General features: G+C 44.0%; 1 protein-coding gene across 1 annotated transcript in view; it reads left to right on the forward strand.

Moving 5' to 3' along the window:
• The window catches only part of LOC117040145 (connector enhancer of kinase suppressor of ras 2-like), a 290,274-nt gene that overhangs the window by 233,311 nt on the left and 35,906 nt on the right, over positions 1-21,057 (forward strand). The window contains exon 15 of the mRNA XM_033137731.1: positions 11,538-11,586. Coding sequence (XP_032993622.1) covers positions 11,538-11,586 — 49 coding nt within the window. The remainder of the gene's footprint in view (positions 1-11,537; positions 11,587-21,057) is intronic.

The raw sequence follows: 21,057 nt of genomic DNA on the forward strand, positions 1-21,057 counted from the left end.
TAGCCCAGGTGCTGCCTGCAGCTGAATTTGAATTGGCCTCTGTTCCCTCTTTTCAGCAGAGAGTAGCTGAGAGGGGGAAAGGATTTGATGCTATGCAAAGTGTCTAATGGCATCTGTTCTGCAAGAGGAACTGGTAGAAGAAGTTCAAAGCAGAGGGTAAAATGTCCTAGTGGAGGTCAACTCGTTTCCTTGCAGAATGTTCCCCATACATGTTGCAACTGTGTGTGCGTAATTTTTGGGATGCAGTTGCATTTGGTAGTTGGGTCTTTAAACTGCAAGGCTGGGCTTGCTGTTCAGCTGTGGATTAACATTATTTGCATTCTTCTTGGAGCACTGAGTTCCTTTTGTCTATGCGCAGTTAGAATAGAGAAATGATTTTGGATGGCTTTTAAAATAACAACAACAACAATGTGGAACTTGTGTAGAGTGGAATTGCAAAGAAACAAGTACATGTCTCTGTTTACATGAGAATAACATTGTGGCTGTGTGGGTAAGGAGCATGTTATTGTGTGTGCATCTCGTCCCACCTGCTGCTACAACGCAGCCCTCCACAGCTTTCCACAAGCGTGCTGCAGCCTGAAGAAGATTCCCCACACCTGCTCTGTGCAACCTCCATACTCAGTTGCACCGTGCCTTTGAATACCAGTACCTGGGAGCAATTGTGGGAAGAAGGTTATTTCCTTCAACCAGCAGGTGGGCTTTCCAAAAGGAGTTCAGCAAGATTCTGGCCTAGATGAACCTTTGGTCAGATCCAGTAATGCTGTTCATAGGTTCTATGTTATTTCATTCTCATGTGCTCTAAACTCCTGCTTTCTAGCTGTTGTAAAAGTACCCTCGCCGTTCTGAATGTGCCCAAGGAGCCTAAGTCTCAACAAATTCAACAGAGGTTAAGCATTTACCCACATCTGCATCCAACAAGAGCTGGGGGGGGCATGTTTCTTCCCCCTTGTACCCCCGCAAGTGGTTTCATCTGCAGCCCACGTTCTGCCTTTACAAAATGTGTACAATGAAATTGGGGGTCGATACATTTCAACTGTTTGCCTGCCCTTCAGAGAGCTTTGCCTTGCCTCTTTTGAACGGGTGGCGTAGTCAATCATAGGCCCATTAAGGCAGAAAGAAAAACATTTGGTATCGAACACTCTGGGCATTATGTTACTTCTTGCGTTCAATGTCAAAAGTTGAAAACCCCAAGTATAGGCTGAGAGGGATCGTTTTATCAGGCCAAGTTTCATCATTACAACTCTTGTCAGATATTCTTAGCAGATGTTAGTTCTGTAAGGGAATAGGCGAGCTTCTAAGCACAAATATAGCATTAAAATAAATCCCCAAGTAATCTTCCAGAAAAATAAAAGGAAACGCCTCTGAAGTTTTATGTCCAAAATAATGGGTGGTGTGCAATTTGGAAATGGCAAGAAATATATATTAGCAGATCCACACCATACGTTTAAAGAAAATTCAGTGCACATTTAAAGCATGTGACTCCCTCCACCATCCTGGGAACTGTAGTTTTCCTCTCAGGGCTACAATTCCTAGCACTCTTAGCAAACTTCAGTTCCCAGGATTCTTTGGGAGAATTCATATGCTTTAAATGTGCATTGAATCTATGTTGTGTATGTGCCCTAAGAATCATTCCAAAATCCATAGTTGGGCAATCCCTTTTATTACAAAGGGCTTCCAGAGGCCCTTGCATTACAACTCCTATAATGCCTGACGATTGACCGTGCTGGATGGGGCTGAAGGGAGTTGGAGTCCATGAACATCTTGAGGGCCACAGATTTCCCACCTCTGATTTATTAGAACTAACAAACATGTCACAAAACAACTTTTCAAGATTGGGGGAGAACTGTAGCTTAGTGGTATTCCCTTTTCATGCAGAAGGTCTCAGTTTTGGTCCCTGGTGTCTCCAGGCAGCATTGGGATAGTAGTAGTAGTAGTAGTAGTAGTAGTAGTAGTAGTAGTATACCACCCTATACCCACAGGTCTCAGGGCAGTTTACAACATAAAATCACAATATGAAAACACAAAATACATAATAAAAAACAAAAACAAAAACAACCCAATAACAGTAAAGAGAAACATGGCAGATTTTAGAGGGGAGGGGAGGGGCAGATGGGAACTCTGTGGTGTGTCAGTACAGTGATGGAGCCAAGCGGCACTCCTGCCACTGCACCTGCACCATGCAGAGCTTCCTGTGACCTCTCCCTCCTCCCTCTCAGTAACCAGAAGTGATGTTGGGAAGCCTGGGCCTCTGCTTCTCAGAGAGATGGAGAAAAAGATATATAGATATACCATATTGGCCTGAGTATAAGCCGCACCCGCAAATAAGCCGCACCTTTAAAATTGGGGATGGGGGGTGAGGGAGAGAATACCCAAATATAAGCCACTCCCTTAAAATTCCACAGGCACTCACACCCATAAATGGAGTCATCGACATCAGGGAGGGCGCGCCTCCACACAGCTCCATGGAAAGAGATGGGGCAGAGCCGTGATTCTGCTTCCAAAAGCTGGGACCCTCCATCTTGAATTCCTGGCCAGGCTTTCAGGCTCCTGCTCTGCCCATAAGGAAGACGGAGGGAGGAAGAGATCCGGGTTTGTGAGGTTGTGGGAACTCGTGTCCAATGAGCATATGCAGAGTATAGCTGTCAACTTTTTCCTTTTTTTAAAGGGAAATTCTCTTATTCCAAATAGGATTCCTCGCAATAAAAGGGAAAAGTTGACAGCTATGCTGCAGAGGCATGGAAGGAGGACTGAGAGGAGATCCCATCTTCCTGCTGCCCCCACCCCATAATTAAAACTGAAATGGTTGGTGCGTAAAGGCCAATATTTGTAAGGTCGCGAATTTAAGCTGCACTTTAACTTTTCACAGTCGGAATTTGGGGGGTGGCTTATATTCAGGCCAATACGGTAACATCAGAGCAGTATACAACAATTGCACATAAAACCATGTAATAAAAACTAAATAAATTTTTTAAAAAGTTAAAAATCACAAATCAGCTGTCATAGAAAGATGCCTGCATAGGCCTGGCAGAATAGAAAAGTTATCAGCAGGCATTCAAAAGTTGGCACAGAAAGTTGCCCACTAAATCTCTACTGGCAGAGTATTCCACAGTACTGGGCCATTGGCACTGCAGGCTCAGTTTTTTGTTGTCAAATGAGCATCACCAACTTGGGGGATTTCGAACTTCATTCTTACAGATGATATCAGTGATCAAGCTGGTTCAGGTAGTCCCTGAGGTACCCTGGATCTAAATTGTTCAGGGATTTTAAAATTAATACAAGGGCCTTGAACCTGGTTGTAGATAGGCAGCCAATGCAGAATAGTGCCGTTGTTGTTGGCCAGATGCCCCCATCAGCAATCTGGCTTCTGCATTCTGCTCCAGCAGGAGCTTCTGAAGTGGGCCCAAGGGCAGCCCCACATACAGCACATTGCAGTAATCTAGCCTCAAGGCATGTGACATTGAGAAATCAGGTAAGCAACACAACTCTGTTCACCTGCAGCTACTCCTTCTTTCCCTTCCCTCTGTCAACCACACGTTTAACCATTAGGGCTCTTCCTCTGAATCAATACAGTGTCGAATCTGTATCCACCCCAAAGTGCAAGATCAGGCCCCAGCTCAGGGGGTCCATGCACAGTTTTGATAAGAATACCCACTTCTGACTACTAGTCACTGGGAATCGCATGTTGATGCTTATGTGCAGCCTGCAGGTTTCCCACAAGCATCTAAGTTGGCCACTGCGAGAACAGGATGCTGGACTAGATGGGCCATTGGCCTGATCCAGGAGGGTTCTTCTTCTTACGCAGAGACTGCTTCCAGGATAGTCCTTGTGAGCGTCATGCCATGTGCCCCCACTCTTGCACTGTTTGCTCTTGAGTGTTGTCAGAAGACTCCAGTACATTTGTTCCTAACTTTCTCTTCATCTCGTTTTATTTATTTAATAGGAAATGTAAATTACCTTGTTGAAGAGGCAGAGAGACAAAACAATCTCTTTCTTGGATTATGCACACGTCTTGAGGGCCCCCGCTGTGTTGTTTAAATGAAACAACTTTTTATTATTAAAAAAAAATCCTTTTCACTCTAATTAACATTGGGTGAACTGAAGAAATACTGGCGCTGTGATTACGTAAATGCTTTTCCTTATTGTCAGCTTAATACATTTATTTACAGGACCCGTGTGTGCGTTTTGTGGATTGCCACTGTGGCTGTTCAAATGAACAAGAAGCACTTGCTGTTCGTTTTTAGCGTGGCAATCAGAGCTTTATTAAGAATTCTTTATAAGCATGCAATGGGAAGCTCGTTCAGCCAGCACACAACTTGCCTATGTCTCCCAAGAGTTGTTGTTAAGATCATTCCTCATTTGACCAGATATTGAAACCTGCTCTTGATTACTGTAGCTTTTCTGTGCATTTATTTACTTAATATTTGTACTTCTATCCCATAAAATGGTCCCAAGAGATAGATGATAGATAGATAGACAGACAGACAGACAGACAGATATAGATAGAACAATTAAACAGGTTCAAATGATCATTAAAATCATACAGTAAAACCATGAAGCAAAGCAAGAACAAAATTAAGAAAAAGGCAGCACAGAACAGTGATGTAAGTGGTAGCCACAGGTCTGGGTAAAGAGATGCTTCTTGAGTGATAGTTGAAAAGCACACATTGATGTTGTGAGATGCACCATCAGAGAGGAGGTCATTCCACAAATGGACCCACCAAGGTGAGGAAAGAGGATTGCAGTCCTAGTGCTCAGATGTAGGACCCAATGTCCTACCCACAAACCCTGGCTGGCTCTATTATTAATCAGAATGAATGGACGTCTGAGGCAGCTGGTTTGGGGTCACATATTTGTTTGCTATTTAATGTATGTATGTATGTATGTATGTATGTATTTTTTATTTTTTTATTTTTGTATCCTTGCTTCCAGGCAGAGGCATTTGTGGTACTTTCTGCCTCAAATAACTTGGCCAGCCTTGTACACTGTGTGTCTGGTGGGGTGGAGGGGGGCAGGTGGTGTTGCTATTTGCTGTTCTGCCTCATGCAGAAAAATGTATTGAGTTGGCCCTGACCACAAGAACTGGCTGGCTGGATTGATGTTCCCCTTCCCACTAAACAAAGGGAATGGTGCTGATCCTCATGGGAAGAACATGTAGATGTCATGACCGAGATATAGGTGATTGTCATGGGGAGACCATTCCCAGTGGTATCACTGCAGAAAACATAATGTCTGCTCCAGTTTATAGGATTACAATAAAACAATATAACCATGGAGCAATCCAAAGAATGCAGAGATGGGAGAGGCATTCAGTTCACATTTTAAGGCAAACCTACATAATTCACACTTTTCTGAAATAATACACAAACCTAAATAGAACCATCTCCTGATATTTGCCCTTTTCTGAATCTTGCCATGCAGTTCTCCAGCCAAGTAATGTGTACTGCTAATTATATTAGGAAAAATTGGCTTGCAAGAGTATATTATGGAAAATGTGCATTTTAGGAGAAATTTGTACTAAAATGCTGATGAGCTTTCAAAAGGACATCAGTCACAAACTGATGTGGAAATGAGGAGAACTGAAACAAGAGAAACCAAAACCAAAACAAATGTCAGAGTTCCCCATCCCTGCTCAGATGTAAATGTCATTGAGTTCAGTGAGACTTACTCCCAAGTAACAGTGTACAGGACTGCAGCTTCAGTAGTAGTATTTCTGTTTGCCATCATATGACAAGCTTTCTATCCTCCTTTAAAAAAAAAACCCTTCAGAGGAAAAACCCAACAAAATGCATTCGTCCTCTCTGTTTGACCAGAAATGTACTGAGTCATTGGTATTTCTGCTCAGCAGCCCTCCAGTCCAAAAGCTGCAGGAAGTAGAAAGGAGGCAAAAGAAGTTTCTCAGTCACAGCTGGGTCCCCTCCACCAGCCCCTCAGGCTGCTGACCCTTAAAGAATGCCGGCTGTAGCCAAATTAGCAGCAAGCTAGCACTTTTGCTTCCCACTGCTGCTAACACCAAAAAGGCAGGCAAAGGAAAGAGAAATCTCAGGCAGCCTGGGAATGCACATGACTGCAGTTGTGTCCCTTTAAAATATGTGGATGCCGGGGAACCTAAGAATGTCCAGGCTCCATCACATGATCCAAAGTTCAGGTCAGATGCTGTGAGCCCATCCCAGGATGCCCCCAGTTCTGAACCCTGAAAAGCCACCATGGCAATGTCTTGGACTTCTGCAACCATTCCTTGACATAGCACAGAGATGGGGAACCTTTCGCCTTCCTGGAAGATGCAGTACCACTAAACCTAGGCACCTGCAGTGGTGGTGCTGTAACACAACAAAGACCAGGCTCTCCATTCCTCTGGCTGCCATTGTGTGGGCTGGGGGTCCTTTTCAGCCAAAGGGCCACATTCCCTTCTAGGCTACCTTCTGAGGGCCAAATGCCAGCAGAAAGTGAGGCAAGAAGCAAAAAGGGGCAGGGCGCAAATGTTGATTTTACCTTTGTACAGTAGGCTTGTTTCTACACACACTCACAATAACATCCAGATAAGCAGGAAGCATGATCAGAGTTCGAAAGACATGCTCTTGCCAGGCAAGTACACTCAAGTAGGGTGCAAAGCAGGCCCAGAGAGAGGTGTGTTCTGAGGAAAGTCCCAAAGGCCAGATAGAGGGGACTGGAGAGGCCCACATCCCTCATGTAGGTAGTAAGATTGCTGGGCTCCAGCACTAGAGTCTAGGATTGGAAACTCTGGTTCTTTACACCCACAAGAGACGTCAGCATTCCCAGAGGACCAGTATCCAATTTCTAATGCATTGATCCTGCTTCAAAAACAACTCCAGGTAATTTCAGAAAGGCAAGATCTTGGAAGGCGAGGAACATATATGTCAATTGTTAAGTATAATTGTTTAATATACATTGAAATGGGAAATAACTCCAAAGTGTCTATACTTATGCTGTGAAGCACGACATGGAAATTTCCATTGAAGCTAAAGAAGAGCTGAAGAGAGAGCCTAACATTAATCATTTAGTGGGGCTGTATCTCTGTGCCTCACTCACAAGGGGATGAGCTCAGAATCACGCAAAAAGGATTGTATTACAAGTCTATGCATATGCTAATCTGTGGGCTTCCATCTTGGGTGGAATGGATCTTCGTTCTCAAGCTACTGAAGGGAATGGAAATACTAATCTCTCTCCAGGAAGCTGGAATGGATAAGAGACAGAGCTTTGATTTTTAGCTCCAGGTGCAATATGTTTTGTAAAGTGCCTTATACTTGGACAAGTATACAAATTATGCATCTAGTTGAATGTAACTTTATTTGTTTCAAGTTGTTTTGAAGTTAAGTTTTGCAGCAAAACTTTTGAAGCATATGTTTGAGCTGGAAAAATTTTATTTCAAAGAAGAGTCCATTTTTATTCATCCAGTTTGCTTCCATATGCACAATATTAATATCCTCAATATTCACATATTTATTTGCTACAGGCTCTCAGGACCACCTGACCTGTTCTGCCTAGATGGGGGTTAAAGTGCATGAATGCCACATGCAAATCATCATGCATGTGACAATTTGAGTGATGGTTTTATGAATCCAAAAAAAGATGACTGGTGTTTTCTACACACATATTACAAAACGAACAAAATGTTTCCACCATATTTTTTTGCAGAACCATGTGTTTTGTTGTGTCTACCTGTATGATCTCTTTGTTTTATTCGAGGCTTACACTTCCTGCATGGATGTGCTCTCCGAGTAGGGAAAAACACTGTGCTTGAAACTGTTCATGGATACATTCTGTATTTTCCAAATGATTAGGCAATTCAGCAGTCTGTTAGCCAAGCATACCCATTTCTTTACTTGGAAGTTTGCAGAGAGAGAGAGAAATTCCTGCTCCCCACAAAAAAATTCATGTTATTCCAGTTTCGTGACATGCAGTAAACCTTTGCCTCAGCAGGCTTTTGTCCAGTTAGGAGGGCAGCTGTGTGTTGATTGTAAAAAATGAGGTTGAGCATTGAAACTGACAGGTTCCAGATGGGTCAGATCAGCCGTTCCAGAAACAAGGGAGAGAAAACACCCTGGCAGGATTGTACAAAAACTTTTAGCAACCTTATGGGCAGTTTGAAATAGGATCATTCAGGCCAAAGCTTGCACATGTGATCTTGGATTTCTTAAACAAAACTCCAGAAGATTGTTCACTTCTACACATTTCAACGACTTTGCAAATTCTTTTTTCTTTTAAGTCCTCATGAAAAATTATCAGCATTTTAGTGCAAATTTCTTCTAATGTACCGTACATACTTGAATGCTGTTCTGCAACTTCAATAATAAAGTGAACAATGCTTTTTCTGCCTATTATTTATATATTTGCAAAGCAATTTTACCTAATATCCATATTTTTTCACAGCGGATTTCACTATTGCATTTTTGTATGTCACTAACATTTGCATTTTAATGCAAACTTTACACAGGCAATGTGCATTTTTGTACATATTGAATGGCTGGAGAACTGCATTCCAAAATTCAAAGATGTATGAATTTCGAGGGATGCTTGTGTTTTGGTTTGGACTTTGTATTGGAAAGTGTGAATTATGTAGATTTGCCTTTAGACTGAACTGAATCTAATCCCCACCCCCCACATGCCCTTAGTGGCATGTGACATTTCTTCCACCTAATATGCTTCCTTCATTAGGGGCACACCTTGGTAATATGGCACCCTGCAAGAGGCCAAAATATGATGACCCCTGCCCGCTAGCCCATGTGCCACCTTCCCAAAGCTGGGTAAGGGACACACCAGGCTTTGGGAAGCAGGCACCAGGCTCTGGCATAGTCCTAGAGCCCTCTTGTCTCCTTCCCAAAGCTAGGCAAGTACTAACTAGGTTTTGGAAAGAAGGCTGGAGGACTCTGTCAGAGCCCTCACTAGGCTTTGGGAAGGAGGTGGAAAGGAACCCCTTGGCCCCTGCACCCTGTGTGGGGAACCACTTGTGTTGCCCTAAATCTGTCTCTGTCTTGGAGGGCATTCTGTCCAGAGTTCCATTTCTATGTACAGATAAAGCCTTTAGAAACAAGTTTGCCATTTTTGCATTACACTGAATTAGCCTTGAGAATACAAATGATCTGAAATGTTTAAGAGGGATCAACTTAGAGACTTTCATTTTAGGAAGCATGAAAAGCCATCTATTTCAACACCATTGGTGTTGCAACTTCAGTAATAGCTTTCCCTTGGACAAGCATCAATTTGCAGATATTTATTATAACTGAACTCTTAATTACTTGAGGGGCAGAAAAGCGCAAGATGCTCATATTAGGAAGGATTCTGCTATAAATAGCCAGAGGCTTAGACAGAGAGAATTTGCTAGAATGAAAGGGAGAGAGCCGAGTCATGTTGGAGGATTTATCTGTATGTTTGTTTCACTTATTTCCCCGTATATCTTCTTGCTTAGAAACGGCCTGCAAATGTGGCTGCATGGGGCCTCCCACTAGGATGGATAAGAAAATAGAAATGTTTGCATTTAAAGGCGAACTTACCTAATTCACACATTACAAAACAATATGTGGACTGAAACACAGCCGTCTCTAAATCTTGTAATGTAGATCTCCAGCCAACAGGTTTACCGAAAAGCATGCATATATTAGGGGAGATTGCTTTGCAAAAATGTGTTCATTAAGGGAAAATGCATACAAATACGTGCTTTTTAGGAAAAATGGACACTAATATGCTGAAGAAACATATGAACTGATCTGGAAATGTGGCGAACTGAATTTAAGAATGGAAAAACGCAAAACTGAAGGAAACCAAAATTGTCAGAATTGCCTTTCCCTGTCTCCCATGCAGGTTTACCTGGTCAAATCTGCTTAGGTTCACAGCAAAACTGTGTTGTGATGCTTGCAAAATTCTCCACATCCAAAACTCCCTGTGGATTTTGGAGTTCCAAACTGACTAGTCTCATTTCCAAAACAGAACCAATGCTTTAGGAATCCTCCAATAATCTGGCTTGGTTTTGTTTTTAATTTCTGACTCCTATATAGAACAATTTCCCACACCCTATATGTTCCTCATGTGTGCATCACAGTAAAACCCTTCAAAAAAAGCAATCTGTGCCATCATATATATGTACAGTTCTGTCAAAATTAGTTTGGCAGCAGTATATGCTGCACCTGAAGTGAAACACCACACCAAAAAGAATTGTGAAGCAATTATATATAGGATTGCATTAGGATTGCTTTCTTGTAGGGTTTTACTAACATATACATGCAAAAGAACTGAAAGCCACCACAAACTGACCACACTCTGATTGTGGAATTAACTTCAGGAATACTAGTGAAACTGGAATTCAGGAGTGGGACAGAGGCTCAAGAAGAAGCAAACTCAAGGTGCAATATAAGAGGGAGTTGAAGAAATATACTCATTGGAAAGCTGCATTATGCTGAGTCACACCTTTGGTTCATCTAGCTCAGTATTGACCATGGCAGGTATGGGAAACCTTTGGCTCTCCAGATGCTACTGAACTGCAATTCTCATCAACCCTGGCAATTGGCTGTGCTTGATGGGACTGATGAGAGTTGTAGTTCAGTAACATCAAGAGGGCCAAAGGTTCCCCACACCTGATCTATGGTGGCTTGCAGAGGAGATCTAAAGTTTCAGGTGGAGGATATTCCTATCCCTCTGTGAAAATGCCAGGGTATGAAACTTTGCATGCAAAGCCGATGCTGTATCACTGAGCTATGCAGGAAATAATGGAGTAACAAGAACTAGAGTTCTTGTTACTCCATTAATTATTTCCTGCATCTATTCATCAAGAACTCCAACTTTTTGAGGTATCACTGAGCTATGACACTTCTAATTCCTACAGAAGAGCCATAGTTCACTGGTAGAGCATATTATTTACACGTAGAGGATCCAAGGTTCAAACTCTAGCATCTCCAGGCAGGACTTGGAAACCTGTCAGAGTAGAGAGTGCTGAGCTAGACAGACCAGTGGGTCTGATTCAGTACCAATGCAGCTTTCCATGGTCCCATGTCAGGTTGGCTTCAATTCTTTCTGGAGACACTTGTTTTCCACCTTCTCATTCCCAACCCCCAGCCCCTAATGCAAGCATTAATAGAGATCAGCTAATCAGCTTTGAGGATTGCTAAAGCAGATGCTTTCCCATGAACCAGTTACATTTTCTTAGGCTGATCTCCCTCTACGCCACGCTTTTCTTAAAGCTAGCATTTTGAGCAGACTTTTCCCTGATTTCGCAATCTGCTTTACAGACCAAATCAACACACGTATTAAATAGCTCAGAAGACTTTGAATGACCCTGTTCTTTGATTTGGGGGAGCCGTTGTTTGTGTGGCTCTTACTGAGCAGGTCTAAGAACTACCTACTTATTCATTGATCCGTCTTCGGATCAACGTCTGTGTGTAAGAGAGACGTGCTAGGTGAATAAGCCCCATGCTCAGGCAGGCAAGTAAATCAGGCAGTCACTGAGCAAATAAACCATATTTATTATTCATTCAGATTGTATTTGTCTGAAGTTATAGACTCTTCCTTTCCCCTCAATCTCTCTGCAGGTATGTGAGTTCTGCCACTGAGCGACAAGGAGGCACATCCATGAGGAAGGTAATTCCTTGCTAAATGACTGTCCTATCCTAAGAGAAATCATTCATTGCTATGTGTTGATAATATAGAGTTGTCTCTAAATTTGTGTCTGTGCTGGTGGGCACATCTGACAATCCAGTGTTATGTGTGTTGTTTTTCAAGCAAAGGCTAATGTAGATTCCCCCCCCCTCCCCCAGCTTATCACCCTGCAATGTATTGCTGAAATGATGGATTTGTAAGCCATGCCATTCCTTGAATATATAAGAAATGCTTAGCTGGATTACTTGCACCAGAGAGCAATCAAGTCAAGCTTTTTGTTCCCAACAGCGAAAACTTTTGAAGAATGGGCCATGATGGGCAGTATCCAATGCACTTGTTCCGTTAGCATGATAATTTACCCTTGTGCAATTGAATTCTCCCCCTTCTTCTCCAGCCACACCCTGCACCCTCCTCATATCTGCTCCAGAAGGCTTGCCCGGAACAGATTTAGGAGGCATGCTGGGGTGTGGAGAGGGGCAAAAGTTTGGTTGTTCAGGCATAAATCATTTTGTAATTGAACAAGTTACTTAGTGCTGCATTGGATACAAGCCCATGGGTATAGCAGCTCCCTTTTTGTTCGTCCCCAATATCTGTTAATCAGAGATGTTCTGCTTCTGAATACTGCTTCTGAGGGGTGTGTGTGGTGTTAGGGGTTGGGTAGTACCTCTGGTGGGGGATATGTGCTCCTTCTGGGGTAGTTTGTCCACCTTTGGTCCCCAGTGTGCACTCAGCTCTTACCTGTGGCTCCTAGATGCTGTCAGTGTGCCACAGCAGCCACACCCCAGGAAACTGCTTCAACAGCCTGTCTAAACCAGGTAAGGGTAGCAGATGGGTCTAAAACTCTCGGTGATTTAGGGAATTTCCCTGCACATGAAGACAGGCTCTGACAGATTGAGCGGACAAGACCAATAGTGGGTCCAACGGCCAAGAAGGCACACACAGAGAAGTGAGGGGCAGATGTGGCTCATCAGCCTGGGAAGGTAACCTATCTAGGAGCAGGTAAACTCTTATCTTAAAGCTCTGCTGCCTCATTGGACATCTCCGGGAGAAGAAGAGGTTATGGAGTAAACACTAAACAAAAATAGAGTGGAGTCCCTAAGAGAGTTGGATGGCTTGGGCAACTCCTGCAGCCAAGCTGGTGCCAGATGTATTGCTTTCCTTTCCTTTGGACCACATCAGCGAGGCTGAGGGGAGGGGTCTTGTTATCTGGGCAGCCTAGGACCTTCATACACACTGTCCAGGCTTGCGCCCCAAGGAGGTCACATTGGTGCTGCTAGCGCAGCTGTTTGACTTTGCCCCCAGAGGTGCATTGTCTATTGAGATAGATGGATGCTAACTGCTTCTGAACATGGAAGCTCCATTTTGTTGGCACACCTTAATAGATGTGGCATGCATCAGAAAGGGTGCAGTGTGTCCTCCCTCCTAAAATAAAAGCTGCTGTTCAGAGATCTGGCCATCCATTCTCTCTGAGCTTCACATTCCACACTCTGCCCAATTCTGTGTTTTTTTTTTTCCTTTTCTTTTCCAACTGTCATTCTAAAGCCACCAATATGGCTGTGCACTGGATTCGCTCCCTTTCCCAAACTGAATCAGGCCAATTTGAGAGGATCCAGGCTTGGCAGAAGCCAAGTGGAGCAGCCCTTGGTTGCTGTGGGTTGGGTCAGGGTTCCCAAAGCAATCTGGAGCAGTCAGCAGGTGGGGTGGATAAGCAAGCAGTCACAACATGTTCCGCCACAGGGAGTGCACAGGGGAAGGAGAACCCAGCAGGACTGAACCCTTCACTCATCAGCTGTTGAGCAGAAGATTCAATCCTGTGGAGTGCCTTGCTTCACAAGCAGCCCTAGGTACCAAGACTACTCAGTCCACACCAGCATGGATATATGTTTGGTGGGGGGTTTTCTTCCAAAGATTTTTTTAACTTCTACAAACCTCAGAGTTCATTCAAGTATACTAGTATTCCCCACCACCACTTGTTTCTCAATGGCCCCATGTTGGTTAAAATCCTGATGACACCTACAACCTGAGTTTGCTGTAAGAAGGAATGGGTTTATTTTTCTGGTTCTTTTTAAAACGCTCTCTGTGCCGCATCTTGTTGCAATGAATTCTGCAAAGTTAATTGTGAGCTGCATGGCGATTTCCCTCTTGCTCCCCGCCTCCCCCAATCTACTGCCAACAGTAGATTAGTCTGAGTTTGAGTATCAGGAAGCAGGAAAAAAAAAATTCTGCCTGTTACTATCTCTGCACCATTCGCGATTCTTCAAATTTCTGTTTCTAGTAATCCATGTTTCCCACCCCACAAAGTGCCCTAACCCAGAGTTTACCAAACTTGGGTCTCTAGCTGTTGTTGGACTACAAATCCCATCATCCCTAGGTAGCAGGACCAGTAGTTGGGGATGATGGGGATTGTAGTCCAACAACAGCTGGCGACCCAAATTTGGGAAACCCTGCCCTAACCTAAGATTTATTTGCATGGGTGCTCCACCCCCATCTCCTGATTGTCCTGGTCTCCCTTTTCCATATCCTCTCCAGATCTGCACAAACCCTTTTGAGAGGAAATGGCCCAAGCTGTATCTAGTAGATGTACCTAATGAGAATTGTATTCATTGTGGAAGGGGAAAGTTTGCTAGTTAGAAGGCAAGCAGTGCTGTAGCCAAGTCTGGGCAGCATCTCGTGGTATGGCTCCAGTTTCTCCACCTCATCTCTCCTATACCATATACTTGGAGGCTCACATACACTCGACTGCATTCAGTTCTTCCCTCAAATCACAGGGTGAGGTCCAATGCAGGGGGAGCAGACAACTGTTCATGTGGCAGAGTTCCCAACCTGTGCCCAACATCCCACTAAAATCTTTCCTGGAGGGTGGGGAGACTCTTTTTTGGCTGTGACTAGGGAGATAACCAGGGACCAGGACCTTGCTTTCATCAGGTGATGGAAGCAAGGACTCCAAACCTGAAAGGGAAAGGCACTGCAGGGGCAGTCCACAAGAAGCTGCTCCCAATGACCCTGTGGGGCCGGTGACCCCCCAGCCTGAGGATGTTGCACTGATTCCACAGACCCTGGAAGACCTGTGCCTTCCCCACCCTGTTACAGTAGGAGACTACAGTACTAGGGAAGGCTGGGCCCCTTTAAGTAGAGCAGTCTCTTGCAGCACAGGTGTTCTTAGTGATTAGGCTGCTGCTGATCCCTCTGCTGCAAAAGGGCACTGATTCAGCTTGTTTCTTTCTGGGGTAACTTCAGTTTGCTGCATTCCCTAGCTTGCCACGCCACAGAGCAGGACAAGAGGATGAGGAAAGCAAATGTAAGTTCTACTTGTGCAATCAAATTTCCATTGTGCAAGTGGATGCCACCCATGGGATCCATCTCCAGTGCAGCATGGCCAGCACCAAGGGGTGGCCAAGGCATAGTTCTGCAGTTAGGACCCACTTGGCATGGAAGGAGAGAGGAGCACTTAACTTCCAGTGTCTCCTCTCTCCTGCCCTGGCTGAGGAACTTCTCACTTACTATGCAATATTGCCTGGATGAAAATAGAAGGGTAATTGTCTATCTGCAGTCCTATGTATGCCTGTGGTAGCAAATTCCATAGTTTAACAATGACTGTGATGGCCTGCTTCTTTTTGTCTCTGCAGAACCCTCCTGCCATTCAGCTTTGTTGGGTGGCTCTGGGTCCTGGTTTTATGAGAGGGAAGAACACCCCCCCTCCATTTTCTCTCACAATAGATCCAGCTGGTTGTACTTCTAATAGAAGAGCTGGAATTCAAACCCACATTCAGCCATATTTTACTCTCTGGCGAGGCGGAAAAATAGTTTGGAGGGAAAGGGTGGTGGCATTTTGTGTCCACACATATGCTTTTGCCTGGTGATGGTGCACTTGAGCTATGAGAGATATTCTCCCCTTGCTCCTCAGGTTTAAGTTCTAGAGATCTGGACAAGGAATCTGGAATTGAAAGGAACTCCACTGTGTGTGTTTGTGCACTAGTGGGATGTTTTAAAAGCATCAATGGTATCTCTTGATGCAGCAAAATAGAGCTTGTGTTTTACCAAGGACAGAAACCCCGAAGTAGGGCTTTTCTCAGCTGAGTGACAGGAAGAATGGGGCAGAGGGACGGGACTAAGAGTGGTCTCCAGCACCCTCGTTCCATTAGTGCAAGGATTTATGATTGCGCAACAGAACCTTTCCCCTCTTCTCCGTCCCATGTGCAGCCTGCACCCTCCACAAATCTGCTGCAGAGGGTGGGGGGGAACCTCAGAACAAATGGAGGGGGGCTGTTAGAGGAGGAGAAGGGAGGAGTTTCACTGTGTAAAGGTTAATTGTTGCATTAATAGAGCAAGAGATTTAGTGCTGCTTTGGATACAAGCCCACAAAAAGCTGGATCCAGCAGTTTAAAACGGTGCAGCTGTTTAGATGACCATTCTGCCAGATCTCTCTCTCTCTCTCGCTCACTTTTTGGATTGGCTTTGCTGAGGCATTTCCCTGTGGTTACCCTGGGTGTCTAATCCAGCCCCTTGAATATGCACGTCCAGATGCTGTTGGGAAGAGTCAGAGCAAGGGGTGTGTGTTCATGAGCTGTTATTGCTGCTTGCCAGGAGGCTGCTAAGAGTTTTATGGGGGTTCCCCCCCCCTTCCTCTGGGCTGTTCTTCATGGAGTGAACGTGGGGTAATTAGCTGAACCGCCGAATACTCTGAACAGAAGGCCTGGCAGTTCCATTGGCTTTGCAGTGCACGTCTTGCATTTTAAACTCCATTCTAAGTAATCGAGAGCAACATTGTGTAGCAAAGTGCGCAATTAGGTAGGCATTCAGGATTTCAAACAAGGCACAAACTTTGAGAGCAGCTGCTGATAGCATTCATTTTCTTCAGACTTGATTTGTGTGGCTTTTGACAGGGGATGAGTAATCTCTTGCATCTGAGAGTAAATTTTGTCATTTATAGATGCAGATTCAGCTTCCAGACAGATAATAGGTTGTGCTACTGCTTGCTTTTTTTAAGTTACAGCTTAGGAAGTGATCCGTTAAGATTCCATAAACATTGCCTGTAGGTCTAAACTACTTGGGAAACTTATTGGAGAGTCAGTGGAGGGTTTTATGAAGGAATCAAACTATTGGTTAAGAAGATTTTAAAACTGTAATAAATGACATGTTCTCACTAGGTCAGCAAGTACTTGATAGATTTAAGCCAAATTTTGAATTGAGCAAGAAATAGAAAGCTCTTAACTTCAGCCAGTCACTCTCTTCTGGGGGAGATGAGGTAAGCAAAGATCTCTTTAACCCCCTTTGTTCCTGGACCGGGAAGCAGCCAGTTCTTCACCTGAAGTTTGCTTATAGAGCAAAACTGCAAGTTACATTGAAATCCATTATTATAAGTCCCTATTTAAAAAGACAGAGAGTAAGAAAATGCAACTGCAGATAGGGATGAGCAAATCAGTCAGTTTTGATTGCTTGTCATTTCTCATTTTTCCAATATTTAGTACAGTTCTCCGCATTTCTACAGCAGTTTGCAAAACCTTTTTTTTTTAATTCCCCATGAAAAGTAATAAACGGATTTCTCCTAATATAAACGTTTGTATTCAGTTTCCCCCAATACACACAATTTTTTGCAAAGTAATGACCCTAACAAAGGGCATTTTAAAATAGTATCTGCATTTTTATACACACTTCACCTAAGTAAATGCATTTTTGTGGATATTACTTGGCTGGTGAACTGCACTGCAAAAGTTTGAGAAGCACAAATTTCAAAGGATGGCTAAATTTGTAATCACATGTTGTTTAGAATAGTGTGAATTACCGGTATGTAGATTTGCCTTTAAGTGCAAAATGAATCAAATCCTCCCTATCCTTAGCTGCAGGAGGGAGATGCAACTTTACTTGTAGCAGGAAGGTATGGAACAGCATTGTGGAAATGTTTTAGTGTAGAAACAGCATGGAAAAGGGCTCAAACACAGTGCAAACATTAAATCATTCCCTTGCCCTGTGCATAGATTTAACAATGTCAGGGGGAAAATGCTAAGCACATCTGTGTCCTTGAGCGGCTTACTCCAGAACAGTCCGAGCTCAGCTCATTGATATCTGTAGAACTTCAGTGAATGGTTTTCAGAACTGCACGAAGAACGTATCAGAATAATAATAAAAAAAGCTTTGCCATTCTTGCTGTGCATACTGAGTTATGATTATGCGATTTGATAGAGGCACTGTAGGAAATTGTGAAGCCTGTGGATAAGAGATTGACAAATAATGTTTATTTATTTATTTTCTTTCCTCCTTATCGGAACACAGTGCTCTTAGCCCCTTATGAATTACTATCTTCCTTAGCTGCCTCAGCCAAACATTGCGAGACATTAAAAATCATCACTTATCTGATCATAAGGGAAGATTGTGCGTCACGTTCATTGGCTTTCTCTGTGCTTGTTTTGCATTTGGGACTTCTGTGCATCACTTTCAGCTGCATCTAATTTTTTCGCAAAGCAATTACTAGCAGGTGTGAGGGCAGCGTTTTCCTTGGGATGGCAGCGTGTCTGGAAATGGGGAATAACCCTTTGTACTACTCCCCACCCACCTCATGAGAAGAGAAGAATCCCTAGAAAAGACCCTGATGTTGGGAAAGATGGAGGGCACAAGGAGAAGGGGACGACAGAGGATGAGATGGTTGGACAGTGTTCTTGAAGCTACTAACATGAGTTTGGCCAAACTGCGAGAGGCAGTGAAGGATAGGCGTGCCTGGCATGCTCTGGTCCATGGGGTCACGAAGAGTCGGACACGACTGAACGACTGAACAACAACAACTAGTACTACTCCCCACTGTGGTCCTGATGAAAACCATGCAGCTTGCGTGTGACTGCTGCTATTCGACAACCACACCATAAATTTAAAGTACTATGATGTAACTTCAGTAGTCATGTCTTCCCCAAAGGAACTCTGGGGACTGACATGTGCTAGGGGTACTGTGAGTTGTTAGGAGACCTCTATTCCTCTCACAGAACTGTAATTCCCAGAGCTCTCTGGGAAGAGGGATTGACTGATAAACCATTCTGGCAACCTGGTGCCCTCCAGATGTTTTGGACTATAACTCACACCATTCTCAGTCTTGCATTCAGCACATTTCTATACCAGCTTGCTTAAAAAAAAGTTCCTCATGAAAATTACTTAGGATTTTACTGTTCATTTCTCCTAATATACACATTTTTGCAAGCAATATTCCCTACTATAATGTATTTTTGAATGTTATTTTCACTGTGTGCATTGCCCAGTTTCCCCTAATATTTGGTCAAAAACATTTGGGTTTTTGAAATACGGCAACCCTACCATTGCCTGCTGGCCAACACAGAGTCTCTCATCCCTCAAAGAATAGGGGCCACCACTGAAAAGTACCTACTCCTTGCTGAGATAGTCTAGCATCTTCTGTTGAAGGTTCCCAGAATGGGGCTTTCTTGTTAGATTTGAGTGGCCATGGTGAGTGTGAAAGGAACATATTAGAGAAGATGCTACTTGAAATATTGGGGACCCAGGTTGGCCATGATAGGGATGGCTAAGCTGCAGCCTTCCAGATGTTGCTGACATACAACTCCAGTCACTCCTGACCATTGGCTGTCTTGACTAGGACTGGTGGGAGTTGTAGCTCAGCAACCTAAGCTGCCCTTGATTTAGGATTTTAAATCTTACAGGAAAAACAGTCTGGCAGCCATGAAGATGTCTCAAAAGATGTCTCATTACAGCTTAGACCCATCAGTAAACAAACTCACATTATCTGTTGAGCCATGCAAGAGAAAAGTTGTAGAGCAAGCATTTAAGGTGCAAAATGGATGTTCCGTCACTTTGGGAAATTCCAGCTAAATGTCATACAGCAATGTGTCCCCTCTATGACTGGCCCATACCCAGCAGAGTACTTAGCATACTTATTTTTCCAGCCCTAGTCCATTTACATAGTTCTCTATGTGGCAGAGGGGAGAGGAGTAAATAATGCCAGTGGAACTAAAGCGTGTGTGAACCAAAACCACACACTCAACATCCTGCATTGCAGGCACTAGGCACTGATGACGTGCTACTTGCTGTGGTTTAGAAGGAGCCATAAAGTATACTGTTCTATCTCGCATTCAGATAACACCCTTCCTGTTTTCTAGAGCAGTTTGAAACCGTGAGTTCTTTTATGCCAGTATGAAGCTAGATTATACTGAATTCAGACCATTGGCCCATCTAGTTTATTACAATTGTTGCCAGTTATTTTCCCTAACATAATGGATTTATGTATGTCACTTTCATAACATATATTCTTTCCCCCATATAAATGCACTTTTATGCATGTTGATTGGTTGGAAAACTGCATTGCCAAATTCAGAGAAGTGTGGCTTTGGAAGGATAGCTGAGTTTCAGTTTGCACATTGGTTCAGTATTGTGAATTAGGTAGCTTCTCATTAATGAACGTTCCCCACATCAAAAGGGGTGCGCATTTTGTGTGGTCGCGAGTAGCCCCCTTGGATCACGGTGCAGCTCCTGGCAGTTGGGCCTGGCACCACCTTCCCAGGTTGGATACCTGTGGACTCCACCTACTCCAGCAGCCACCCAATTGAGGTGTTGCTGGGGGGGGGCCCTCCACTCCCTCAATTGACGTTTACTTTGCAGGTTTAACCACTTATTTTCCACAGCCATACAGGCACGCAAGCACTGCTATGTCAAGGTCGCTGTTGAAGGGCTGGAAAGGACTTTCCCTGCATTGGCAGGTTTCGCCTTTTCCGTAGCAATTCGTCACAACTTTGGTGGTTGCAGGCCTTGGGCGGAATCCTTTAGTCATCTACATAATTGGGGGGGGGCGTGGGGTGGTGACCCTCGCCCCCATTGCAGTGGTGTTAACAGGGTTCCCGTTAAAGGGGTCTCAGGGGTCGTCACTGCCCTCCCCCTCCAGCGGCGGCGAACGGGGGGGGGGCTATCTGCTTGTACATATGTTCTCCAGAGCTAGCCCACTCCCCACACATGCTGGACAACCCTGAAATTACTCAGAACCCCGGCTGGGGGGCTGGGAAGGATAAACGCCCAGTGCCTGAGCCAAGGTCTCCCTACACCTGAATATTAATAAAGTTGTGGCCAATTTAATCCCATAGAATGTTGTCACGTGTCGTTATTACTCTCAGAGGCTGCCCGGGGTTCGGGGGACTCTACCTGGCCACGCAAAATGCAAACAAAACTGAATGTCTCTTCCACACCTATTGACAGTTAGCAACTCTCCGAGGTGTGGTCTTTCAGTGTTCTGCTGTTTGAGCTCCAGTAGCTGGAGGTGCAAGAAATGGGACCACATATGCCTAAGGCATATGCCCTTCCCTTGCATTATGACCATCATGCTATACTGTACAGTAGTGGTTTTTTAAAATAATTTCCCATGCATTTTCCTAACTCACAGCTCAATGAACTTGTTTAGACTCCTCTATCATCCCCAGAAAGTCCTCCTTAATTATGTTCCCTTGAACAATA

This window comes from Lacerta agilis, chromosome Z (assembly GCF_009819535.1).
Source record: "Lacerta agilis isolate rLacAgi1 chromosome Z, rLacAgi1.pri, whole genome shotgun sequence".
NCBI lineage: Eukaryota > Metazoa > Chordata > Lepidosauria > Squamata > Lacertidae > Lacerta > Lacerta agilis.